The following is a 27,501-nucleotide window of genomic DNA, read 5'->3' as shown; positions in this document are numbered from 1 at the left end:
TGATATAAACTATGAGCATCTTCAGCGTGCATAACCTTTATCTGTCCAACAGGAAAATTAGTACAAGGTAACTAAAAACAACTTCCAATATTGGATGACAGCTGGAGGACGAAAACACTTTTAATTAAAAGGAATAATTTCCTTCCTTTAATGGCTCACTTCTGACAAGTGGTGTGTTATCCTGAATAAATTGCATTTATTTTATTACAATTGCAGAGGACTGTGTGTGTAAGTAAAGTGTTTCCTCAGACGAAGCAGCACTGAATCCTCCTTGTCCAGAATCAGAACCACACAACTCAGCTTTAATTGGGACTTAAAGGTGGCCAAAATAGAAAGGCACAGTCGAACCTTCTCACACGAAATGTGTTAGATATTCAACCTCTGTTGAGGTCGATTATGGGTTTGTTGGATTTTCTTCTGCCGTTTTTTTATCTTTCAATCCCCTAAAGCTGCACCGATCAATATTTTTACATCAACTAGATTTAATGTAAAGGTCGCTGCTTGCAGGCACAGCTGAATAAAGGCCACTGCGAAGCAGGACAATAATCATAGATGTACATATGTCATTAAATGTAGTATTGACACCCCTTTTTTTAAACATCCTGTATCCATCAAACTTCATTCAAGGGTTGGAGGCTCAAAGGTTGAAAGTAAAAATATCAAAGGCTTTGTTAAAATAATGTCACAAGCCAAGGAGCTCAGGTTTGAGAATCCATATTCATTGAAGAACCGCTCTGGAGTTAAAAAAGGATGCAAGAATAAAAGAATTGTGAAGAATGGGCTGGTGGGGATGCAGGACTGAAACGCAGAGTTTGCAGGAAACAAAAAGGACTTTAATAGTCAAAAACTCCAACAAAGTAACAGGCCAACGGGCAAAAACACACAAGTACCGGGGGGGAAAAAGGCAGGCAGGAACGAGGACCATCCAGACGGTAGATAGGGACAAGGCACATCCAGGACGACAAACAATGACACGACAAGCGACAGGAGACACACACAGCTTAAATACTGTATGGAGGTGCAGGGGATTGGACACAGGTGGAAACAATCAGACAATCACAGACGACGACAGGACAAAGCAGGAAGTGAAGTTACCCAGGGAGACAAGAAGCAGAAAACTACAAAATAAGACAGGAAATAAAACCACACCGGGACAAGAATAGGCATGAAATGTTTACATTTTTCAAATGACCTTCTTGAATAACTTTTGTCATGTGACAACCGCTCCAGTTTAAAATATGTCAAGAGTGACTCAAGTAGTTCATATGGACACATTTTCCCGCTCCTGTATTCCTAGACTCTTGCTGCTCACCATGCTTTTGGAACAGGGGAGAAACAAAGAGCGCTCTGGCTTGTTTGTGTTTCTTTAAATCACCTTTGGTGGCGCCGAGTCCAGGGGCCTGTTTCAGAAAGGAGGTTAAGTGAAAACTCTGAGTATGTTAACCCTGAAATGAGGGAAACTCTGAGTTTTCTGTTTCAGAATGGGAGGTATGTTAAACCTGAGAAAGCAGAGTAAGTCAAGCCTGTTTCAGAAAGAGAGGTAACTTATACTCAGAGTCAGTTACCATGGCAACTTACTCTGTGAACCTAACCTGGTCGGGAGCAGGTTTTCTTCGGGAAACCCAGAGTTTATTTCGTCTCCTCCCCTTTTTTAAAGAGGAAGTGGTATTTAATCACCTCATTCATTCTTTCGGTATTCATTCATTGCGCACATTTCAGTCACGCAGAGCGCATCAAATCGACACTGGATGCTATTTAGTTATTTATATGTCAAATGTTTGTAAAGTCAGGTAGACTACAACCATGATATGTTCAAGCCTTACCTGATTGAATTATGTTTTTATATTTCATTTTCAGCTGCTGCCATGTTCTTTTAATGCCTGCAGGATTGCACCTACATGAAAATTAAAATTAGGTTGAACACACTGTTCTTCCAGTTTCACTTCTGATATTATACAAGTTGGGCAAGTCACTTATATTACTAACTACAACTGGCTTCTTCAACAGTGTAATTAGATTAATGTAATAATGACTATCTCTAGAAAGTATTGGTCTACTTATTACTAATTACTTTCTAAATCCCATATCAACCTCAACCACTTGAACAATACAAGGAGAGACAAGAAACTGCACTTTTAATGCTTTCAAATAAACATTATACAATTGCATGAATTATTCTTGAAAAAATATATCTTTTAAAATTTGATGTTAAATCCACTATTGTTTTATACAGAATTGCTTTATAGTTTATGCAGCATTTAATGCAATTACATCAGATTTTACTTTAAATTACGGAATTAAATTACAGTTTTTAGATTACATAGAAATTAATTAAAAACAACACTGTATAACAGTAATTCAAATGTAAACTTACGCATTGACTCGAGCAGCTATTTTCTCCCAAGCTAACTCTCTGTCCTTCGCCGCTGCAGCCGTGTTGCTTTTTTTTTTAAATATATGTTCGTACTCTCCATATGCTTGCATAAGCACATCCAGTTCTGCTGGTGAAAAATATGAAGACCTCTTTTTGTCTGGCGCTGTTGCCATGGTGACTCGTAATATCTGCGCTCCATTGATAATGGCTTTTTATAGTTGTGGTGCACGCGCTTAACTCAGAGTAGGTCAACTCAGAGTTGATTGAACTAACTCATTTCAGCTGTTCTGTAACCGAAAACTCAGAGTTTCCCATCTCAGGGTAAGTCAACTCAGAGTTCAAGTTTTAACTCAGAGTTGGTTGAACCTCCTTATTGAAACAGGCCCCAGGTGCAGCGTGGGAGGGCCGTAAATCACAGAGCCGAAGGGGAGGAGAGTCCCAGCCGACATAAAGTCGGCCAATGGCGTCCTTCTACCCAGTCTGAACCGCCTAATGATGCGTCATTGGCTCATCAAACTACAGACCCAATTACCAAAACAAACATTTTCTTCAATTCAATCAAGCCATTGGGCAGTACCTCCGCGGCCCACTAGATGAGGCTGACCAGAGAGTAGCTAAAGAAGAACACTTCTTTTCATGTGTGTGTTTTATTTTTTTATACAGATCAACACTCCACAGATTTTGCTTGTCTGGTGTCCAACATTTCGCAAAAAAAATGGAGCTCCTTCCTGTCAAAGTTTCACAGATTTCCGAGCTTTATTGAAGACATTGTGGGCTTAGTTGTGCTCTGATATGAAATCGGCTCTCCTGGTACTTTGATCAGATGCCTTGCCACAGTAAAGGACACATTTTCTTTTATTGGTATTGAAAAGGTTATTGTAGATGGGTATCAACGTGACAGATCACGTAACACCTGACTTCTCTTCTTTATTGATGTACATCCTGGGCTTTAAACGTCTTTGGGGCCGGATTACAGTATAACTCCGTTTTTGGGGCAGTGTAAATCCCTGGTCTTTTTTACATTTGCTCATCCACAACCCGTCGCGTCCTTCCCTGCTACACACAGCTCTTGGGATTAAACAGAAGGGGGCAGGGAGTCTGCCGGGAGCCGGCTCTTTCAGCTTTTTGCTCAGTGGATGACGGTCACCGGCCGTTACGTAAGCCAAGTGGATTTCAAATGCGGAAGTTGAGCCGTTGTCCCCGGTGATGCATCGAGCCTTTGTCTGATGTTGCACTGACCAGAAGGCCGGCGCACGCGATGCAACACACATACAATGACGGCTCCCTGTCTCCTAAGCACAGGCAGTGAGTGACTGACACAAAGCCTCGTCATCGTTACAGATGTTCCAAAGCCATTTTTTTGACTCATGATTACGATTCGAAATACCTAAACTCGGATATTGCCGCATACAGAAGTATGAGCAGGTACCACGCAGTGTCCTCAAAACTCCAGTGTGCAAAAAGAACAAAGTCAATACACCTTGGACATATGAAGCTAGAGTCGGCATTTGGTTATGCATGTTTTATAGTTTTTGTAATTATAACATTGGAACAAAAATCTAGAACGAAGTCATGCAGTTTGTGTTTCTCGCTCAGTTGAACTTCCTCTGTGCAGAGATCTAAGTAATTACTCTGAGAAGTACTACATAACGGTTATGTCACATGGTTTAAATTATGTAAAGCGACCAAAGTTAGAGGATTGCAACAAACTTGCATTTGGAAGAAAATTGGACACAGGACTAAAAAAACATTGTCCATCAATATCAGATTTATTTTGCATTAGAACGATTCCTGCATATCCATGCATACAGAATAATTAACTCACAAGGTGGCAGAGAGAGCAAAAGAGAGAGATACTCAAATATATATTCCACTTAATGTATCGCAGTATAATAAGACAGCAGCAACTCACAATGCTTGCACTCAATTAGTGTAACAGTGTCACAAATGAGGTTATACAAATTGTTGGTTATATTTTCAACCAACTTTTGTCTTTTTTTTTTTTTCCATCAGCCGGATAAAATGTTGTTTTCATTTAAATGGAACCAGATATATCCCACCATATATCTACACAACATTTCATATAAAATAAATACGTACATAATGCATGATACATTTAAATCATCACTGTAAATATGTAAAACAAACGGACATCATAGATTTACTGTACTACAGGTACTTCAGAGTCAAACAGGAGTGCTCGATTAAAAGACAAAAAGATAATATGCACCCCTGATGGTTCAGAGGTCCGATAGCACCGTATGACTAAACCGTTTTATACTCATATTTGGTATTTTTCTCACATTTGTTTTTGTGTTTTGTTTTTTTTCCCCGCTCAAGTCACAGCATACGTTTGCTTCGGTTTTTTTTTTTCTTTTTTCTTGGCGTTCTCACTCAGACGGAGTCCACCTTCACCCGGTTGTTGTTGGTCATGAGTGGAGACGGTTTGCTCTTGATCCTCTCCCCGGCGTCGTTGGAGCTGTCCTGGAGGAAGATGCGCGCCGTGCACACCGACACTACAATGCGTTTGTACTCGCGCCGGAAATTCTGGTTCAGCACGCCGTACACGATGGCGTTAAGGCAGCTGTTGAAGTAGGCCATGAAGTAGCTGGCCACGAATAACCACTCGGGGATGAGGGGAATCACCTCCTTGGGCTTGATCGCCACCGCCAGGCCGATGAGGTTGAGCGGAGCCCAGCACACGGCGAAAAGCACAAACACCACGAACATGGTGACAAAGTTCCTCACGTCGTGCGGCGTCAGCTTGGGCCGGTTGTCCGGCTTGACCCGCCTCCGCACCTGAATGACCAGTATCCAAATGCGCAGGTAGCAGTACGTGACAATCATGATGGGCAGGATGAAGTGAAAGAAGACCACCGCGATGGTGTACGCCGAGCTGGCCGACTGCTCGAAGGTGCAGGAGTAAACGCGCGGGTCGTACTGGATGGAGCCCACAAACAGGTTGGGCACGATGGCCACCACGGTCAGCGCCCAGATCACCACGACGTAGCAGACGGAGTTGGCGTCGCTGTACAGTTTGTCGTACTTGAGGCTGTGGCAGATGTAGCAGTAGCGGTTGATGGCGATGCCGGTGATGTTGAAGATGGAGCCGATGACGCTGACGCCCATGAGGAAGCCGCTGATCTGGCAGTGGACGTAGCCCAGGTCCCAGCCATCGTGGAAGATGGAGGTCAGGACCAGAGGGTACGGGTAGATGGCCACCAAGAGGTCGGCCACCGCCAGACTCACCACGAAGATGTTCCCTGCAGACGGGACAGCACAAGGGGAGGAACACATGAGTCATTGAGACGGAGCAGAGCGGTCACCCAAGTAAACAAGAGAGTGATGTACTAGGAGCGTGTAGAATTATTAGTTCAGACATTTGCAGAATTATTAGTTCAGACGAAGGCGTTGGGAGGCTCCTCATTATCGGAGCCGCTGAGATTAGAGAGAAAACTGAAAGGAGTCTGGCGGGAAGGAACGTCCTAAAAAAATCTCTTTAATGCTTAGGAAAAGGGCTGGCAGTACTTTAAGTGTACGTGATTTGTAAATATGCTGAAAATGCACAAAACCCCCCCAGAACAATCCTTTGGAGGAATCCATATGTCATTGTTCCTACTTCATTACATAACGCACAAGGACAAGGGCCTCAAGGCTGGATATTGAGAAGGAAAGCATCCGCTGTTATTCATGTCTCTGTATATTTGGTTGTTTACCCAAATGATTCTGCATACGCCCGCTGATGTTGGTGAATAATGCAAGAGAAATAGAAGAATTAGAAAGGGGGGGGGGGGGGGGGGGGCAGCAAGAAGGGCACAGGGGCCACGGCCTCGTTATGTGTGTGTGTGTGTGTGTAAGCACAATAATGCAAACCTCTGTGTTTCATCATGATTCACTGCTGCGCTGCCTGTCACGAGGGTGATGCAGAATCCTAACATCTAGTCGCGCGGCGTTTTCACAGCTGTCACTTCAATACTAGCGGAATTTGTTCCACGTGCAGAAGTGAGCACAATGTTATGAGGCCTAATGGCGAGTTCACATCCAGCCGCCGATGCTAAACACCCTTTCAGATGACAACATGCATTTGCTGCGCGTCGGATGGGAGCTGAGCACGACGCACGTATCTCTAGAATCAGTGCAGAGCAATTTCATTTTTGCGCTGACACCGGGACTGTCGCCATGAGACACCCCCCCCCCCCTCCCCGAGCCGCTGCAGAGCTGTCAGTCTCCCTGGAGCATCAGAATCCCAGCGCTGTTATCTCCCATGGAACATACCTGCAGAACTCTTCTCCTGCCAAGGGATGACTTGGGACTATTAACAAATCGTTGTGCTTTTTTTAAGCAAGGAATTAGGTGCACCTGCTGTTAAAACAAGGTCCCACGGCTGCCAGAGGGTTTAGCTCTGCGTGCGTGTGCTGTTTCCATTTATCTATCTTCGTGAGGACCACTTTTCTACTCCTCAGACCACTCAAAGCGCTGTGACTCTTCCTATCATGGTTCCACCATTCACACACTGATGACCGCCTGCCCGTCGGTAACTAGCATTCACACACAGTAGTCACAGCTACAGGAGCAATGTCGGGGTGAAGTGCCCAAGGGCACGCGGACAGGCGGCTTATCCTTTGATTGGAGGACGACGGTGCTCTCTACTCACCCACAGTGTGCACAGACAAATGGCTGATCACCGTTAGATAAGCCGTTAGATTTCACAGATAGACCTGGTTATTGATGGAGCTCGGTGTTATGTATCGTCCTCTGGAACAGGTGAACAGGTGAACAGGTGTGTGTGTGTGTGCAGAGATAAGGCCTGGCTGCTGCAAAGCACGCAAACGAGATCCCCTTTAAGGAGCTCCACTTCCATCCCTTTGGTCATTAGCTGCTCTAACCCCCCTGTTACGGGAGTTTACCTAAAGTCACTCACTATTAACAGCCTTGACCTTGACGAGGGCGTTGTGTGAACGGCCTACAAGCAGCTTGGCTCTTTTGGCTGTTGGACTCCTGTCCCCGACTGTCTCTGTCTCTGCCTCCGTCCCCGTGACTGTGTTTGACACATCACTCAGTTTTCATTTGGCCTGAGGAGAGATACGGTGCCGTGTCCCTTCTTTTTCCCCCCATTTCTGCAATCGTCTCTTCGACCGTTTTAGCTACGCAGTCTGGGCAAAGCGACGCACGGTGAATGTGCCGGTTGTTTTTAGACACACTGACAATAAAAGACATCACCGAAATTGGTTGTAACCACCAATGCAATAGTTAATTAACGTTGCCAGTAATGACACCTCTGAGTCTGCGTCGGCCTGAAGCGTTTGAAGTAGGATTTCGGCCCATTTTCTCAAGGGCTGTTTTTCTCCGATCCAAGTGAAGAGTCCGAGCAGCTGCACTGAGGTCTTTCAACAGACAAAAGGGGATTTACGACCCGGCTTTCCCTTTGTCATATGAAAACTGACACTTTCTTGTCCTGAAGGCGCTGGAGGGAAATGCAGCGGGTTAGATGTGATTTGTGCAGTTCTTAAATATTCTGCTTCTACTTGCTCATCGGCTGCTTGGGTTGGATCATTGAAGCTCCTCTTGGCAGTTTTTTCCCGCCATATTTTTTGTCCCTCATGTGTCACCACAACACAGGGCTTCCAGTGTGACCGCTTTTCTTCTTCCAACCTCACAAATCCTTTGTCCCTCTGTGGCAAAAAGAGCCCTCGCGGCATGAGACTGCCACCTTCACGCTTTGTTGGACTCGTTTTTATCTGTCTGTTTTCCCTCCAGACTGCTTCGGATTACAAGGGGAGATACAGTTCCACCGTACCGGATGAATGTTTTCAAGCAGTGAGTCATTAAACAGCAAACCTTGGTACTGTCGGTGGTTTTAGGAGTCGTTTTGACTATAACATAGTTGTGTTAAGTGACTTAATACAACTATTTTCAGAAAAATACACTTTAAAATTGTCCACTGACCAACTGTTGTTTTGTGTGAATATGATGCCTCTTTGCGAAAATAAAAGAAACATATTTTGATAATGTAACGGTCCAAATCCTCAGCATAAGTGGGATGAGTGGGATTGGGCTGAGGTGTTTTCGAAAGCAGTCCTTGGCAGAACATCCTGCACAGTGCTCATTTTACGGGATTAAAACATTTCAATTAGTTCGGAATATGTACTGAATAAGAAAAAAAACTGCATATCTCATATCATGAAATTTCAATTTTAAATTGCTCCGAAATCCCGGCAGTGTGAGGGCCGGTGCAAACTGAACTGTCAGACGTGCGTTTCCCTGACCTGGAAATGTACTTTCTTGCTTGGGTATATTAGCACTCAGTGCTGTGTGCAAGATGGAAGAAGTGGTTCAAAGAGATAGCAGCTCCAACCACATGAGGGCATTCATACTTTGCTTTTATGCTGAAAGTCACTTCCCACAAACATCAAAAGAAAGCAATTTGGAAACTGCCACAGCAAAGTGCCACGGGAAAAGTGGAGCGTTATTGCACATGGTACTGAGAGGCTTTCCTGATTAAAGCAACTGCGTCAACGGACGGTTGCAAAATAACTAAATATCTACCTGTAATTTTGAGTGTGACATTCTGAGACAGTGAGAGAAGGAAATTAAATGGGACAGTTTGTATTTGGTGGAATAAATATTTCAATATTATGCATTGAAAAAAAAAAAAAGGTGGCTAAAGGGTCGCTCAGCTTAGCTCTGCTGAATCATCCAAACACATTTCATCATAACCGCCACTTTTAATGCCACTTGGACTCCACAAAGTGGCACACATGCCGAGGACGGGTTATGGGAAAGTTGTTTTATGCGAGAACTAATGAAGAACAAGATCCGCGCCCTGCCGATTCCTCGGAACCAGCCGCTGTGCTCACCGGGGCGACTGTTGACAGTTAAATGAAGACATTCTGAAGAAAGTCTTGAGCACACAGACAAAAATGGTCCTCCTTCCCCCCCAAATCGCAACGTCAAAAACCCAAAAGAGACGTCAAAGAATTGAGTCAAGATCTCGCCTTTCTAATCCGAGAATGACACGTTGGAGAGAACTGGAGCAGACGTACGTCTTTTTAGAAAGCTGGGGCTTTAGGGCCCGTCTTTGAGGGGGTTGATTATAAAGGAGGGGGCACCCCATATCTGGCCCAACACTCCCCCACAAACCCCTGTCCAAATGTCCCAAATGCCGGGACGCGCCGCTGGTTACGAAAGGAGACTACTCGTTTTACTTCGACCATTCCGCTAGATTTGCACGAGCAGCAGAGGCGCTTTGATGAAGTGCGACGGCAAATCCTGCAGCTGATTCGACCTTCGGCACTTCGATACCTCCCCTGATGATTTTTCCTTTTATTTGCGACGATCAGCCTGCAGTCAGAGACTGTGCGATCCTCGGTTGGTACCCTACTTTGTTCTCCTGCTCGAAGCCCCTAATTATTGGATCCGACCGTGGAGCCGGCACGTTGTGGGGGGCCGGGCCGCTTGGGGGAAAGCGGACTGGTGAAGGGAAACGGGAGCAACGCAGGTTGCCGATCACTTATTTCTCTGTTATGCCTCATGAATAGATCATATCATTGCAAAGTGCTACTCCACGACACCTACAGTGGATCAATCGTGATTTAAAATAGTGTGTCACGGTTTAGCATCATAGTTGACCATTTAGAATTCAATAAGGCCTTTACATTATTTTATGAGGAATTGTGTAGAGCAAACGGCCCTTTTAGTTTAATCTGCAAACTCTATTTCCAAAGCCAGGGAAACAATGATGATATATGGTCTCCTTATTTACGAGGCCTATTTTGTACTAGTCTTAAGGATCAGATCCACACGTTGAGAGAGCGAGAGAGAGAAATGGATTTATTAAGGGCTGAATATCTAATGTTGCTACAAGGGGGCACAAGAAACTCAGTAGAGTTTCAGTAATAACTGCCCCATTGGTCCCAAGCTGCACTGAATCCAAGGTTAAAGGCCCTGAGGAAAGACTAAGGAGTGGATATAAAACCTGATAAATGGAAGGTGGCCAAAGGCCTCCTGGGAATTTATTAGGGCTGTAAATAGATTTAAAAAAATGTACTCATTAATCGCACATTTTGAAATGTATTAATCAATGGCGATTAATGAATCTATGAATATCTTGCCAACTTTATCAAACTAGGAAGGAGTCTGCACATGTCTTATTTCATAATTTCGATTTTCCAAAAATCCGTTTTTCCGATCCGTATTGAAAGTTGAAAGATATTCACCAATTTAGAGTTCATTTTACCAATACGGACCGGTCTGCGAGCCGGACGCAAGAGTGCCGGTAATGATGGTAAATTATGGTTGTTGCTGGTTGTCGTCTATGGTCCACTACGGTTACAGAGAGGTGTCGTTTGGGTTTTGACAACGTTTTATCTCATAATATCGACTTTCGATCCCCTTTCTTTAGTGCGGAAATGGGCTTCTATGGTTCTGTGAATGCATCACTCCAGCCAATCCAAAGACGGGGTTTGTAACCAAATACATGTTGGTGACCTTGGTGACTGGATCTGCCCCCTTACTGTCAAAAACCAAAAGATATTTTTAACGTTAACCTCTGCCGCACTAATCACATAGATTAATGTGTTTATGTTGAAATGTATTTATGTATTTTTGGGTCCCTGGCATGCTATTTAAACAGAGGCTCAATGGAAATAGTAACTTGGGTCGTAACAGATGGGTGGCCATTAATATGTTGAGTGACATGGTGTTAATCCTTAAGATAGGAATTAATATCTTGTTAAGTTCCCGTTTTTCTTTCCGATTCTACATATTTGCATCTCGCCACTGTGAACCTCAAACAACACTTATGTGCTACTTGGAGTTTTATCTACTTTTGAAATCAAATGTGACTGATTTGTCAAAATTACCGCCTCCAACCAATTAACAATCTTTCACTGCGTTGAATTATTTCGTCCTTAAGCGGAGGCACTTGGATACACAATCAAATCAAATCCCATTCTTTAATTTTATAGAAAGGGTTATTTGGGATTTTCCTTCTTCATTAACGAGCTACCGTCTGCTCCTCCAGCGATCGGTAACTCTGCCAACAAATTTAAAAGTCCTGAATAAAGATGAGCCCCTGATGAATGGGAGGATTTGGTGTGTTTGTGTGCGTGTCTGGGACTCTGTCAGGTGCATTTAGTGAGGTTTTGTGGAATTCACACAAACTATCTCCAAGCCACAACTATGACATCAACAAGGAAGGAAAAAAACGATATAAAAAAGGGATTATTTCAGCAGCTCCCGGGCACGCACAGAAATGTGGCAAAAAGGAAAACGGCGACTCATTAATGATAATAATAAGAAAGAGAGAAAGAGGTTGAGAGAGGGAGAGCGGTGTAAAACAGAGGGAAACGGGACCGTAAGTGATCTTCGTCCTCGGGTCGCTGTCGGATTCGAGGACATCGCATTCACATGAGCGAACGGAGCCAGCGACAAGCCTGGACGATGAGTGTCCACGCGGGTTTAACCGTAAAATGCCGACATTCAGCATGAATTTAGGTAGAGGTGGTCTGCTCCAGGGGAGTGCCTCCCCCTCCCCTCCCCCCCCCGCCAATCAAATGCAGTAGCGTTGAAAGCAGTACTGCTGCTGCTATTCTACGTCGCAAGTAGCCGGAGGATTATTCAAATGTCACAATCAAGTTTGGATCAAAACAACAGCGCCATCCGAGAAAATGCTGATCCAAGGCATTTGATACAATATAACATCAGCTAGTAACGATTCCCGATCCGATCCGATGCAAAGTGCACATTTCAAGTACAGTGGTACGTACTGCGTTGCATCAAGAAAACCGCTGTAAACATCCGAGCTGTCCCGTGAAACAGCAAAGCCGCTGTTCGGTCCGGGACGAGGGACGTTCCTTAAAGAACTAAGCGGCCCGCAGTCTCGTACAGCCAGCCGGGGGGGGAGGGCGGTGGAGGGGCTCCCGTCTTATGGCCCCCGCTGTAATTTTGAGGATCACGAGTTGTGAAAATACCTCTCCGCCACACACTCACTTTCTCCGGTCAGGGAGCAGGAAGATGACAAAACACCACGGGTGGTGTCACCCCGGATGTCGGCCCGGGCCCCCACAGCTGGTGTGCTGACGTGGGCTGACAGGTCCAGTCACATCTCCCAGATAAAGCCCTCCGGAGGAGTCTTCCCGTGTCACGCTGTCAATCCTCACGTGTGGTGAGCTAACGTCAAAACACCAGACACACGAGATCTGCGACTCGGATTCCTGTGTGCGACAATTGTTGTGTCATTTACTGTATGTGCAGTCGTCTCTCCATCACACTGGTCTTGGTGGATATCAGGTCAACGGATGGGGAGACTGGGGGGGGTGAACCACGGGGCCGCAGCTACTGGTGCTCCCCCAGCGATGCACAGCCTGTGCTTCAGGGTTAGCGAACTAAAAAGACCCTTACGTGCAATGTAGCATTTTGTCCCTTTTATTAGCCTCCCAAAAAACCCTTTCAAGCCAAGTGCAGTTTGAATGGACGCATTTCTGCTGAGTTCAGGCTCCATCACGCTGCGGATGCGGCAGGCGCAGCTTGTTCTGCTGACGCTCGCAGCCACAGTGACTTTGACTCGTCTCATGCCGAGGACGCGTGTCATGACATTGGTCTTAAGAGCCTGACTAATCTGCAGTAACCATTCAGAGAGTGTAAAACCTGTTGTGGATGGGGGGGTTGTATGTTCTCTCTGGAGGGGCTCTCCGGCTTCCTTCCCTCCTCCAACGGCATGCAGTTCAGGTGCGTTGACGACTCTAAATGGTGTGTTTCTACGTGTCAGCAACCCGTGCAGGCTTTACCCGGCCCTCCATACTACAGCTGGGAACGCCCCCCCCCCCCCACCAATAATGTCCCCAAATCATGCTTGCAGCCTGGTACTTATCTTCACGTGAGAATCAAACATCAATAACTTTACAATGTAGTTGAAGAGTGGACTAAGTGGGTTGTCTTAGTCCAAAAGTCAAAATCAGATTAATGCCCATATTGATTACGGCATCAAACAAAACCACTGAATCCTTCTTCATACTTGGCTGCAGTAAATCTGTCAGTAATTAAGACGACTCCTCCATTTGTACGACATTATTCCTACAACAATAACCACACATTACTGTGTCCTTCCTGTGTTTTTTGAAGCTCGGCTTTGCTTTGAAAGCCCATTTTAGTCACTAATCCCCGATTGTTAAAAGCATAATTATTGCGCGGCTGACCTTAACACATTATAACCCACAAGCATGCACACAAACAACGAAGGAAAAGCTCCATAGCAGCTCTGCACGAATATGTTTCTTTCCTCTGAGAAAAACCACATCAACCGCACAAAGAACCAACCGGAATAAAAGCCCATCCACCAGAATATAGACATTTAATCAGCCTGTTCTCACCCCACCTTTGTTAAGCCCCCTCGGCCCAGACTGTTCCACAGGTGATTGAAGTCGCACTTGCGCGCGGTCTGAAAGGCTGAAGCGTGGTTGGAGCGTGGTGGGGGGGACTGATGGGGTTGACCCACATAAGGGCACGCAGATTTGGATTACAAGGAGGATTCCACCGGGACACGAGGGGCCGGCCTGGGTACAGCGTCGTGGCTTTATGGTGACCACGAAACATCGCCAAAGACTCGTCTCGTCTCGAAGACAAACATCCAGTGAAGACGTCCCCCTGCGAGGCAATGAAATGATTTGGCTAATACTAGTCTTAATACTAAGAGTGAATACGGGTCTCTGCTTCCAGCTGGCCACAAACGGTCAGCTAAGTGAGCACACACACACACACACACTCACAAATGGCACTTGGGGGCAGGACTGATTTCTGCCACTAGATGCTTGTGCCATCTGTGGGCGTGTGGGCACGGACTTGGACTCATTAACGTTTAGAATGATGCTACAAACATCAATCATTCTAGTGAAGTCTCTCAACGTTAGTCATTTATAGCAGAATTCTCGGATGACAACTGCTGTCCTCAGTTCGCTGGGTTTCCCAACGCGAGCGTCCAGCATCAGCCGTAGAGCTGAAGCGATAAGCATCGGTTTGCTCGATCATGCGCACGAAATGTAAGAAATGTTGTTAAACTGCTTCGCGGGGAGAGAAAGTCGTCGCCGCATCGCGAGGTCGGTGATTTCTGCGCGGCTCAAACGTCCTTGAGCAAGACATTGAAAGCCAAAGTAGCTTCTGCGTGATATTTTTTAATTACACGTGGACAAAACGAAGTGATTGTGAATTGGGTCGCCACGGTCTCACGTTTTTAGATCAAGTGGCAAACAAAAAAAAAAAAAAGTTTGCAGATCACTGAGATAAAAATGCGTGTCTGTCTCTTTTAATTTCTGCAGCCACTAAGAGAGCAGATGCTGCAATTTTACTTCCTACAAGACGGTTTTCTCCAATGGAAGGTAATAAAGCCACCTTAACTTTAGCACACAGGCTCATTTATTCAAGTTTCACTGCAGACCCCCCCCCCCCCCCCACACACACACACACACACACACACACAGCAACCAATTACAGAGTAGCTTTGATTACAATTTTCAATTGCCGAGCAGCTTGATCCTGTCAGAAGATTGGATTGATCCCATTTAGGTCCCTGGACACGGAGTATTTAATAAGGAGCTACTGCCACTCATTAAGGAATTAGCACAGCCATCACACTTCAAGGTTATCGAGGTCCATGTACATGGAAACCCAAGCTAAGCTACAGTAAAAGCCTGAATGTTTGGTAAGGTTTAAAGTCTAAAAACTACCTGAACTTCAGATATTTAATGCTTTTTAATAAATATAAACCATTAGCTGGAAAACAACGATTATTTTCTTTGAATCCAATTTTTGTGTTCAATTTTCAAGTGAAAAATAAATCTGTTTCCCTGTAAGGTTTTGAAAAAAAAAGACGGTTCCTCTGTATTGGATTACAAGTTTAAAGCATGAATTGAAGGATTATTACGACATAATTTGGTAAATCTGAAATAAAATGAAGATTAAAACACAAGGGACAAATGCTTAAGGGCTTCCTGCATTTTGGGGATGAAACTGGTCACAATCCAATCAACTGCTGGTAAGAAGCAGGAGGGGAACCTGCACGCATCTCAAAGTCCCAACGTTTGAAAATCTAAACATCACCCTCCTCATCCTCCTCACCCTCGTTATTCACGGTGCTGCTAAACATGCACTAGATCAAAAAACACCACGCTAGCTGCATGTAGCGTAATGTGTACACCTTACTCAAGTTATTTGCAGTGGTTGTTGAGGCCGTTTTCTACAGGGTGGCGGTTCAGAGCTTATCACACTGTACAGCTGTTGCTGACTGCGTATCAGAGTGTGTGTGTGTGTGTGTGTGTGTGTGTGTGATGTTTGCTCCACATTCTCATGACAGCTGCTGCAGCTGTTTAAGAATCTTGTTTTGGGGGAATCACTTGCAACTTGATACACTGACAACACTGAATTTAGTGTTTCCACCAGCGCCTCAAAGCCATCTGCCGCCGGGGCTTCCACGCTTCTGCACTACGGCCCACGATGCTTTTTGTCTTTTAAAGCAGCAGCACAACGTGACGGAGAGAACGAAGAACCTAACTCGCCCTCTGTGGTGCGTTCGGCGTCTTCCAGCTAAATATTCTCGTTCCTTTCTCCCTGTTGTCATTAAACATGTTTCCAGCAGCAGTCACCTGTTTACCGTTCACCACTTTAATGCACCAAACAGTCCACTTTAGTTACCAGCTGGCGAAACACAGAAGAAGGTTTTGCAGGGATGGAGCTCATGGAGCTAAAGCCTAAAGGAGAGTGAATATTGGATTTACGTCCCCGACAGTACCGGTTCTCGCCGTGGACGTTCTTGAGTGTGAGTGAAGAATTTGAATCCTTTATGGTTGGACAAAGAGGAAGAGACTGCAAAGGTCGCCCTGGATCATCTTCAGAAACCCTGTTACCCATTTAAAAAGGTTCCGTCTATGTAACGTGCATTGACTCGCTGACCTCGGCCTTCCTTGTCGTCTGCGCTGGTGACATTCGCAGTACAATTTTAGCGGCGATCAATATCCATGGTACGTATCCAACGTGCCGGGTACGTACACAAGAGTGTCTGATGTTGTGCGTGATGAAGATGTAATGCAATGAGCTGCACAACTCTCCCCAAGCAAACAGACCTTGTTGTGTGTTTTGATATATTTCTGCTGTTCCCATGGAGAATTGAGGTCATAGCACAGCTTTAGCATCTGTTGAGCTTTATTATATACGATTGGTTTGTGCAGCAGTTATTTCCATCATCCTATCCGACCCCAATTGACCTGAAAGAGCTCAATGTAATCTCCTAATACCAACGTAGGAATTCTTTCTGCATTTTTGGAATGTCATCTTTTGATTTTGTGTTTTCAGGCTCACATTCCATACATTTCAAAGCTTTTGACAACAGAGCCGTATTGCATTGGGTAACGTCTTTTCTTGTACTGAGTGTCACTCTGAGCGTAAGCTTTTGGATGGAGTCTTTAATTTCCCATTTTGCTGCAGCAAAGTCACATACTGAGCAGCCAGAAAGCCATTTTCTCACTAATCCCCATGGTTTTTTTTTTTTTGCATCACTGGCGTTTTCCACATTCATGTGTATCTCAACCTTTGCGTCCCATCGCGTGCGGCGGTTCCCAACATAATTACACTGCCAAGATCTAAATTTCACTGAATCATCATCGGGCGTGGGAAAAACTGACCCTGAAGGAGTCTTTACATTCCGTTTGTTGTTAAAGGGAGCTAAAGCTGGAGGATTTGGGACAGTATATAAGCAAAGTTATATAACAACTTAACCGTGTTTTGTTTTCTTTACAACACAATTCTCAGACCAACAGTCTGTATCTATTATAACTGTGACATTCAGAAGCATCGGAGAAGCAGAAAGGAAAGAATGTTGCTCCTTTTGGCTTCAAGCTGCCAAACACTTTATATAAAACATGGATCAGCTAACTATGTGTCATGCTGTTGCTCACAGCGACAACGTTATTAATCGACAAACTCTTCAATTTTCTGCTGATTAACTAATTATTACTACAGAACTTACTTCCAACTACACAACAAACTGAACAAATACATTCGTGACTAAAAGTGCAGAACGGGAATATTCCATTAGGCCCGACTTTAAAACGTATTGCCACCAAAGTTAGTAAAATAATCAATCAATCTTTATTGATTGACTTGTGAAATCTATACATGTATACGAGATAATTCTAACCTTCACCCGGAGCTGACATGAATCCACTCCTCGCTCTGATTGCATTAGTTTAACCTCGACAGTGAAAGAAGTGACACGCAGTCAAAATGACCTCATTCTGCAAAAATGTCCTCAGTCTGAATATCATACTGTTCTTCACACACACACACACACACACACACACGCACACACACACGACAAACAGATGACAAACGAATGATCAATTACTCCTTTTGGATGTGACGCCGCGTTTGGGCCTCTGCCCGCTCCGACACCTCATCGGATTACCAAAGAAAAGGGGAGGACGCGTCCTCGCGTTGTGCTTCCACCGCAACTCGACACAGCGCTCAAAACATGTGTTGCTCTGGTGTAACACGAATCATCGAATCCAATGCATCTGAGGTCGTTGTTATGTTTTGGTGACAACACACAAGTTGTCAGCTCGGCTCCTAATCAGATTATGTCACTGTTTGTCCCAATCTGGAATAGCCGATAGTGGTTGAGGGATTTGAGGTTTCGAGGTTGTTTGGGAATAATTTGATGCAAAACTCCAGATAAGTTTGGCTTGGGGTGGCTGTTCACAATCAGCCTTTATATGTCCACTATTCATGATTGTTTTACAACTGCTGCGGAGCCATTCCCCTAAATCAAGGCCATCATCTTATGACTCGCTGATACTGCTGCTGTTTGTCTTCCGCTGCCTGCGGCGGTTTTATTTCGCCCACATGCTCTAAAATCAAATTTCAGCATTTTCAACAGCAGCGATCTATTTTCAGAGGAATGCATGTGAAAGGGTTACAATGTTCAGGGAAACGGAATAATAGAATATTCTGCACTTAAAAAGGCTTGTGTATTATTTTCCTCCATGCAAACATTAAAGCTACAAAAGTGACATTTCTCAAGCAAACAATGAATGAAACCGTGCAATTGCCGTTACTGCCGAACCCACCAGCGAATCCACACAGTTTTTTCCCTGATGACCTCATCCTTCGCTCTCATTCTGCGCCACTATCAACACATCCTCCCTTCCTCTCATTAGAGACGAGGTGCAGTGAAAGACTTTGAGGCGCTTGTGGTTAAATAACAATTCAGCCCCGTAAAATGTCATTGCTTATCGATGCGTCGGCATAAGGAGAGGCAACTGGTGCGTGGTGACTTTTTCGTAACGTGACCACTTCACTTCCACGCCGATTACCTGATCGCGTTCCGCTTAAGTGAACGGAAGTGTTGACACCGCAGGGCGGAATCACGCGGCGCTTCCAGGCGGAGGTTCAAGGTGTCAGCAGAGTCGGCAAACGACATCATCTGCAAATGCATCAGAGTTCTGCTCCTCACACTTCATGCCGATGAGTCGATTCACGTGTTATCAGAGAGACTGGGGGGGGAGGGGGGGGGCTTTCCTCCCTGAGCTGCAAAAACATCCAACTTCCTGCAGCCTAATTTCCTTTTGCTCTTGGATCGGCCCCAAAGAAGCGCTGGAATGAACCCAAGCGACGTGTGAAAGTGTGACAAAAGGCACTCAGACAATAATCAGTGTTTATGGGTCACTAAAGAGCCTACTGCAAAGGGGGGGCGAGGTGTGTGTGTGGGGGGGGGGTCACACACTAAGCCGCGTCGGGAATCAACTCATTACTGAAATGATACGAAAGGCCACAAAGGACGTGTCACAACGCGCCTCGTGTGGCTCGCGTCACCCGACGGAGGCTTAAACACGATGAAGGATGGATGGACGGATTCTCTCTGAGCCACAATGAGAGCCCCTGAACATAAAAACACTAATTAGGATTATGAATTATTCATCATTTCTGCGTATATGTACTTTTAGCGGCGTGAGTCGGGTGGGAAGTGGGAAGGTAGGCGCTGTTGAACATCGCCTTGGAGACGCCGTGGCGGGTGTCACATCGGGCTCCCTGGGGGGCCCCGCGGCTCTCCTCCCGCGAGGGCAACGGTGTGGTGGTTTGAACCAAATCTCACACTCCGGGTTTTGAAGCCTCTTTCCAAATTCCACGCAGGCCTCCGGCTTTGTTTCTCTCCATACGGTGAACCTCCGTGTGGAGATATCTCACAAACTAAATATGAGACAGAAATCTTGCTTTCCATTGTTTGACAGAAGAATAACCGGTTGAAGCCGAACTGTTTGTTTCTCCTCGATGGAGAGCGGCTGTGCGACACATAATTGCACACCACCCAGAATCGGGCTCGCCAGCTCTCTCAGAGATCAGCATTTCTATTCATTTATCTCTAAAGCGGTTCTGCAAAAGCACCACTGACGCAATTCAAAAAGTTGAATCACTCATTTCACTGATCATATTGTCCTCGCTTTTATTATTTATTTCTATTTGAATTGATATAACCACGTATTCTTTGATTGCTATTTAATTGGAAAACCTGGGCACCTTTTGAGAATGAGGGATTCTGAGGTTTTAAATAATAGAATGACATCATATATATACATATATATATATATATATATATATATATATATATATATATAATGGTGTTTGAGATAAGTGGTCTTAAATGATTCCAAACAGAAACAAAGGAAGACTAAATTGGGTCGAGGCCGCATGGCAGAGATCTAATCATCGGTGATTGAATTCCATAGATGAGCGCGTGTTTTCTCAAACAGGCAGTCAATGACAGGACGGGCTGTGATGTCCGCGTCCACATCGCGATGAAACCGCCACCGCAGCTTTTCATTTCATGAATGTTTTCCAATATTCGCTTTTGGCAAAAGGAAAAATCCATCCGGTCGGCGGCTGAACGCTCCACTGCGCTCAGCGGGTAACAGCGAAACAGCTGCCTGCTGCTGTTAATAACGCTGCCTTAACATGCCTTTCAATGCCCAGTTTACTGAATACTCTACGGCATAATAGAAACTAGGAATAGAATGAAGAAAATGAAAAAAGACAGGTTCAATAATTTAGCAGCTTGAACACTGTAGTTTTATCGATTTGCAGTGTTATTTCTTCTTGGCTGAAGTTTGCATGAGCTTCTACTTTCATCGTGTAACATCTTGTCCTGACCGGCCAAAGAGTCCTTTTCTCGTGAGCGTTAGCGGCGATTCTTCGCTTATAGAACAGGAAAACATGTCTCCCTACTAGTCGTTGCATAACACAAAGTTCACAGAAGGTTTCAGCGGAAAATTTCCGGATGAATCTCGTCTTGTGCAGAGTGTCGAAGGAAATACAGATTTAATGGTCGGACTCGGTTCTGTTGCTCAGGGATACAGAAAAAAAAAAAGGTCTCTTACTGTTTTTTTACACCCTGTTTTCATTCTGACACCTCCGCTCGGAAAAATTAGCAGATCAAACAAAGAAGTACTTTTGAACTTTGCTCGGCTGGAACCTGGTTAGTAATTTAACAACAACAACAACAAAAATCTGCATCCTTTTTTTCTATTATTGTCAGGATGTTCTTTGCTCTGCAGACACTCTAAATGAATTTCCACACAACGGCGCAGTGATCGGGAGTGTTTGTGCGCTCTGAGTGATAAACCACATCGCCGAGCCCCACAGAAAGCGGTCAGATAAGGCCTTAATGCGCCAGTGTTCACGGGGGGGGGGGGGGGCTTCCACATGTCCTCCCGACGTGCCGTTTAACGGATTAACAGCGTCGGCTCATGCATATTTGCAGGCTCTCTTATCTGTCCGTTGTGTTGTTTCAAAAAAAATTGAAGGTTTTTCTATCTGAGGAGGAATCGACTGACCAGGCAAATTTTTTTTTCCCCCCTCTTTTCTTTTTCCATCAGTGCCTCGTTTCAACAGCCTTCAACAGTCATGCAGCCTGACGCATTCGCAGCTGGAAGCTGCTGATTGGAAGACGGCGGGCCGAGTGCTTCCTTCAAAGGGCACCTTGCAAACAGAGGAGACCGTTTCTCGCCTTGCCCCCCAATTCTGTTTCACCCCGGCTGGAATGAGAAGCGTCGCCGGCCGGCCGGAGCTCCTGCCTCTGTGTGTGTGTGTGTGTGTGTGTGTGTGTCTAATGAAATAGTTGCCGCTCTACAGTGAGCGCTCTGCAGCATGCGTGTGTTACGCACAGTTCCCCTCGGATGAGCATCAGGTTTTTACTCCATCTCACGTGCCCCCCCCCCGGTCCCCCCCCAGCTTCCCGTGTGAGTCATCCCGAGCAGAGAGACGTTTTCACTGTACAAGTATTTACAATAGTTCATGGAGGCATGCAAGGGGGGGGGGGGTCTTAAATGGTTTCAAAAATGCCCTCTTGTATTTATAGAGTCGTTTGAATACGAGCTGTCCTCCATCCGGATGACACAGAAGGAGAGCAGGAGAAGGTAAAGGGGGGCCGGGGCGGGGGGGGGGGGGGTCAGAGATGACCAGATGCCAGAAGCCTGCTCTTGTTAAGAGAGCGTGAGGCCGGTGGTTTAACTCGTGTACAAATAGCCGCCTATCTTCATTTCAGCCACGCGGCCGTGATACCATCTGGGATCCGCGAGGTTTGTGCGATAAAGCGCCGCGGCGCCGACTCGACGGAAAAGGCCCGTTGGCAGAAGCCCCCTCCACAGGTACGCCGCCTGACAACGCCGCGTCCTCAGAGGACTATGGGGGTCGGGGGGGGGGGTCGGATCAGAGTGATGCGAACAGACACGGAGCCGTGGAATACGAAGCCTGCGAGGTAAAAAATTTAAGTGAAAAGAGAACAGTGTCGGCGTGTTGAGGGTGAGTAATCTTGAGAGCAGGGGGGAGGGGTTGGAGGGGGGGGGGGGGGGGTTGAGATGAGGCGCGAAAGCGGGCGTGTGGAAACCGCCACGCAGAATGCAAACCGGGGAAGGAAAAGAAGGTTATTTTTTATTTCCTCCGAGGAGAACAAAGCCCACATTCTATACGCCGCGGATTACCCCGGGCCGCCATTCGTGTTTATAGATAATCCGGCGGCAAAAAAACAAACAGGAAATTGCCAAAAAAGCCGAGGGGGGGGGGCCCTTGGCAAGAGTAAGACATAGGAGCACTTGCTGCTGGCACGATTTTCTTTACCCGGACGCCCCCCCCCCCGGAATGAGGCGAGAACCAGATCCGTCAGATCCGACAGAAAATGGTTAATATTACAAAACTGACAGAATTCTAGTTTCCACAATAACGGCAGCTACAAACTTGATCCCCCTGTGGATCTTAACCTCTGTCGGCGCGCAGGTCTGTCCTGTGTTCGTTTGTTTGGTTCGACTGCAAATGACTCGCCAGGTCGTGACCTGCTGTCTGCTGAGGGCCAGTCAGTGTCGTTTTTTCGCCCACTGCGTCGTCTCCTTTGGCTCCTGATACCGTTAAGCTGCTCCGCCGCACTGATGATTATCACAGCAATCTCCACCGAAACTTGACAAAACCCAGCGAGCGGCCGCGCCTCCGCATGCCTGTTGGTAGGAAAGATAGCAAGCCGGAAGGAGATAATCAAATAATTGGATTGTTTAAATCAAACAAGGTTCTCTATTGCATTCCTGTGTTCAGTGGATTGTATTTTTTTTCATTTGAATTCTGATGAATTCCTGAATAAAGACTCATTTCAGCGCACTGTTTCCATCGCAAATTGAAAATCACCAAATACGCGACTGAAACTCTCAGTAAAATAAACGCAATCTGATCGTTTCTTTGCAAAAACGAACGTGCAGTGAAGAGAGGCCTCTTCACCGTACAGGTGGGCTCTCTAACCCGTGGCCTTCTCAGTTTTCTGAAGGCCCCTTAGTGGCTTGAGCTTTGAAAGCCCACTTGAAACACTGAGACTTTACATGAAAAGCTGCCTCAGACGCAAAAGGGAAATATTCCCTGCAGGCGTTTCGTGACAAATCAAGACACTCTTTTTCCTCATCAAGTCACTTGTTCTCATTCGCCCTCGATAAAGAAAACGAGGGCGAATGACTTTCAGCTCTTTATCTAAACCTCATGATAAAGGCGGTGAGTTTTTGCAGGCAGCACATAGTTTTAGAAAGTACAGTAAGTGTTGAGTAAACACCATAAGCACGGCAAGAGCTAAGAGGCTGTAGAACTAAGTTCAGAAGAAAAGGGCAGCACGCAGGTAGATTCGAGATTGCAGTTCTAATCGAAAAAACGACTTTTTAACGTAAGTAAGGCGGCAAAGATGCGTCAGAGTGCATCCTTTTCCTCCAGGTTCGTTCTGGCCAAACTAATCAAACCCGATACATTTCCCACGACGTGTCCGATCGCGCCGCTCGTGCAAAACGCTTTCAGAATGGACGCGGCGGCCCTGACGAGGCCCGATCTAAAAGGATTAAAGTTCCTCACAAAACAAGTCTTTCAGCCGCTTTTCCCTCCTGACGGAAAATAAGAACAAGATGCTGCAAAAACAACCGCTACGTACGTATGACGCCTACAGAAGAGGGTTTGTTTCTTTCTTTCTTTTCTTTCTGTTTTCCACTGGTCTCTCTTTATCCAGCTCGCTAAAAAACACACACAAACATCACTTCCTGCTGCAATGATGTCTCAAAATATGCATCAGCGTGAGGGAAAGAATGCTTCAACAGATACCGGAGGTACAAGGAAGTCGTGCAAAGAAAGAACAGAACCGGTCTGTCACTTCGGGCTGTGGGTGATACCTTAAGAACAATCATTCAAAAACAAGAAAAGCAGAGACCATGTGACGGATTCTTGGCAGACGCTTCTCTTTTGTCCTCGTTCACACACACACACACACACACACAAACCCCCGTCACACAAAAAAAGCACTCGTTGCGTTGAGGAAACAGAAGTACGTCTGCAAGGGGGGGGAAGGAAATTGGGTCTTTTTCTTTGACCCCCCCTTCGCCGCCCGCGACCTCCAGCCTACAGGAGGACTCGTTGGCAGCTCTGGCCCGTAAGGACGTGTGGGTCCCTTCAAAAGGAGCTAAGGGCCTCTTCGCCCCCCCCCCCCACCAAGAAAGCAGGCCATCTACGGGAGGGAAAGACGATGCAAAGGCATCACAAAAAGTTTCCTGCAAAACGAAGAGTTTTGAGGGAAACAAAGGGAATAAATCACTATTCTCCGGCTATACACTGAAAAAAAGGATACAGAGCAATCAGATTAAGACAATTCATTACTTTAACTTTAGGGTATTCTTGTAGACAGGGTCCCTAAGGAGACGATTTTATGTGCTTGTTTTCCCCGATACTGATATGACAACATGAATACGATTCCATTGAGAGACTGGTCGTTATCACAGTGAATTATTACCCGGCCCTACAGGGTATTAAAACACCACGTGACGTCTCATTCCGTGATTTAACGTCTCCCTCTGGCTCCAACAGCCAGCAGAAGAACTTCTTCTCCCTCTCCGGCGTGACTTTAGAAATGCCCGTTACCTACACCGGGGCAGGGGCATTAAACATGATTCATTGGCGCTGCCGGCTTCGCGTCCACTCGCTCGATGGACATTTCGTGCACGAAACCTGCCAGTTTCACCACATATTTCATTTCCCCCCTTTTTTTTTATTGGGTCCCCTTCGTTATCCAATATGGAATCTCTCTGCAGCAGGAAAACATGTTCCCAGTTGTGTTTCTGTGCAAAGGATTCAATCTACTCAGGGGAACAGGGAATGGAATTCTTTCTGCACAGAAGGTGTGAAAGGCCCCTCCTGAAGGTTTAGATTGGCTCCGGTAAAACAAACGGGACTCGCCCTCCAAAACATTCCAGCAGTGATGAGAGAATGAGCGGAAATGGGCTTTTTTTTTATGTCAATCAATGCGTCTGCCAACTTCCATTCAATTCGCCAATATGGCTCCTGGAACAGAACATTGTGAGAGCCTTGGGTTAGTCATGCACGCCTCTCTGAACTTTAAGGGAAAGTAGTAAAAAGGAGTCGAGGGCATGAACCGCGCATCGTGCACGGACGGTTTTGCACGCACACAATTATGCATTATGAGTTTTGGGACGTTTTTTTTTTTTTCAGCATCAAAATGAGTGGAATGAATGCAATGGCGAGTCCAGCTTGTAACGCTCAACCATTCGCAACATTTAGGAATGATTAAAAGAACTACTTCAAAAAAGTTCCCTCAACGTTTCACTCTTCTCGTGCCACGCTTTTGGCAGGGGGGGGAAGGGGGGAGGGGGCGAGCGTGACAGCCGCGATATGTGTCGCTGCCGGTGACCGTGCGCCCTTCTCACGCACGACCGGAGCGCCCGTCGGTGCTTTTTCTTCCGCGAGTTAATGAGCGCGACGCCGCTTCTGCAGAGCGATCGGATCCCCGGTGAAGCGGCGCGCATTTATAAAAAATAAAAAAAAGACAGAAAAACAAAAACAAAGACAACCGCACACGCGCGCACGTGACACACATCGACCCCCCCCCCACACCTTTTTGTTCTGTTCGCGATGGAGTTAAATCTCGTGGCCGGAGTGAGTGACACCGCCACGGGGGGGGGGGGCGCATTGGTCGCAGCTCTCCCCGCCGCCGCCGCGTTTTTTCTCCGCGCGGCGGGTCGCGCGCGCGCTGCAGGTCACCGAGCAGCGGAGTCGCGGAGGTCCAAACGGTCCATGGCGAGACGCACATTGCAGAGCACCTTTATTTTATTATATCAGATATTACAGTGATACAACAAGAGGAGGGGGGAGGGGGTCGTATAAAGAAAACAACAACAAATCGAACAACAACAAATGCACAATGCTTGTGATACTAAAGCATTTTAGCACATTAGACTGTTTTTGACGCGGCTGTTGTTTTTACGCACGCGCGAACCCCCCCCCCCCCCCGGACTTTTGACTCACCTGCGTTCCTGAGCTTCTTGTTCCGAAACACGGAGATGATGACCAGCAGGTTGCCCAGGATGTCAACGACTATGGTGAAGATGAGAAAGCAGCCCAAAGTTGTGGTGACCCACGGCGGGCGGTTCTGGACGGTGTCACGTGGGTCTGTGGCGGAGCTGTTCAGGTGAGACCCATTCATGAGCATTGTACACAGCCGCGGAACTTTCTCCACCGGCCCAAATTCAGACGTCTGCCGGCGCGCGCGCTTCGGAGACGGACGGCGGCGGGATGCTGGAGCCTTCCGCGGCTCCCTCCTTCATCCTTTACTCTCCCCCCCCACCACCACCGACACCGACACCGACACCACCCCCTGCCATCCCCCCCAACCCCCTCTCCCCCTTCCCACGCGTGGATTGCGCCCGGCCGCCGTGGATCAGCTGTGGTCGTCTCGGGTGTCACTCCTGCGGCCGCGCGCCATTCACGTTGGTCGGTACGCGTGTTTGCGACATGACGCTGCCAAGTTTACCAGCCTTTTCCTGCATGTGATCGGGAGGAGCGCTTTTATATTTGGAGGAGGGGGGGGGGGTGGTTTGTGGCGCGGGGGGGGGGGGGGGGGGGGGTGCGTGATACTGCCGCCTGGTGGAAGAGAGGCGCAACAGAGCAACGCCATGGCGTCCTACCTCTCTGCAGCCCATTCACCACAATGTGAGAGAATCATTCATGGTTTATCAGCTAATGACTCCACAGAACCTCCTCACGGCGCCAGTCAGGCGGCAGCAGCTTTAAACCGCGTGTAAAAGTGATGCGAGGTGACTCAGGTAGAATATAAACACATCTGCATTTCACAGGTTCACAGATGGTGAACATCAGTTTTGATTTACTCAGTTTCGTCATTATTGCCCGATACCGTTTATGCACGATGGAGTTTCTATTCTGAGGGTTTTCCGTTGTGCTATTGTTAGTTGATAATGTTCTCCAGAAATGGGTCACCCACCCCCACTCGCACGCACACGCACACCTCCGCAGCTCATGCAAGACATGTCTCAGAAAGTCATGCGTGTGTGTGTGTGTGTGTGTGTGTGTTATCGTTGAGGATGGGGCGCCGTAGCTCCGACGGAGCGGACTTGGCCTGAGAAGTGGCGGGTGCCCAATTCCCCTTGAGCAACACACTCAACCCCCAACCACTTCCCCGTGACTCTGGCATCGTTCCACAGCTACACGTGTGTGTGTGTGTGTGTGTGTGTGTGTGATAACAGTCGAACAGTTGGAATGAATGAAAAGCT

The 27,501-nt window shown here is 46.5% G+C and overlaps 1 protein-coding gene across 2 annotated transcripts; it reads right to left on the bottom strand.

Annotated features, from left to right (window-relative positions):
* Positions 1-4,122: 4,122 nt before the first annotated feature.
* Positions 4,123-26,756, bottom strand: mtnr1aa (melatonin receptor 1A a). 2 transcript variants are annotated; one of them, XM_040187429.2, is made up of 2 exons: positions 26,240-26,756; positions 4,123-5,637 (listed from the first exon to the last, which is right to left on the bottom strand). In XM_040187429.2, exons 1-2 carry the CDS (start codon positions 26,421-26,423, stop codon positions 4,769-4,771), a joined length of 1,053 nt encoding a protein of 350 aa, XP_040043363.1. In that variant the 5' UTR covers positions 26,424-26,756; the 3' UTR covers positions 4,123-4,768. The 2 variants fall into 2 exon arrangements, with proteins under 2 accessions (XP_040043363.1, XP_077965384.1); XM_078109258.1 differs by lacking the exon at positions 26,240-26,756 and adding an exon at positions 6,248-6,400.
* Between the last annotated feature and the right edge of the window lie 745 nt (positions 26,757-27,501).

This window comes from Gasterosteus aculeatus, chromosome 9 (genome assembly GCF_964276395.1).
Source record: "Gasterosteus aculeatus chromosome 9, fGasAcu3.hap1.1, whole genome shotgun sequence".
In the NCBI taxonomy this organism is placed as follows: Eukaryota; Metazoa; Chordata; class Actinopteri; order Perciformes; family Gasterosteidae; genus Gasterosteus; species Gasterosteus aculeatus.
The sequence above is the reverse complement of the archived record's forward strand: the minus strand, read 5'-3'. Positions and strand labels throughout refer to the sequence as shown.

Excerpts from the sequence above, each read along its gene's own strand:
- mtnr1aa (XM_040187429.2), bottom strand. The coding sequence starts at position 26,423 with ATGCTCATGAATGGGTCTCACCTGAACAGCTCCGCCACAGACCCACGT. Across the intron at positions 5,638-26,239 it reads CAAGAAGCTCAGGAACGCAG|GGAACATCTTCGTGGTGAGT; the intron begins GTGAGTCAAAAG and ends TCCCGTCTGCAG.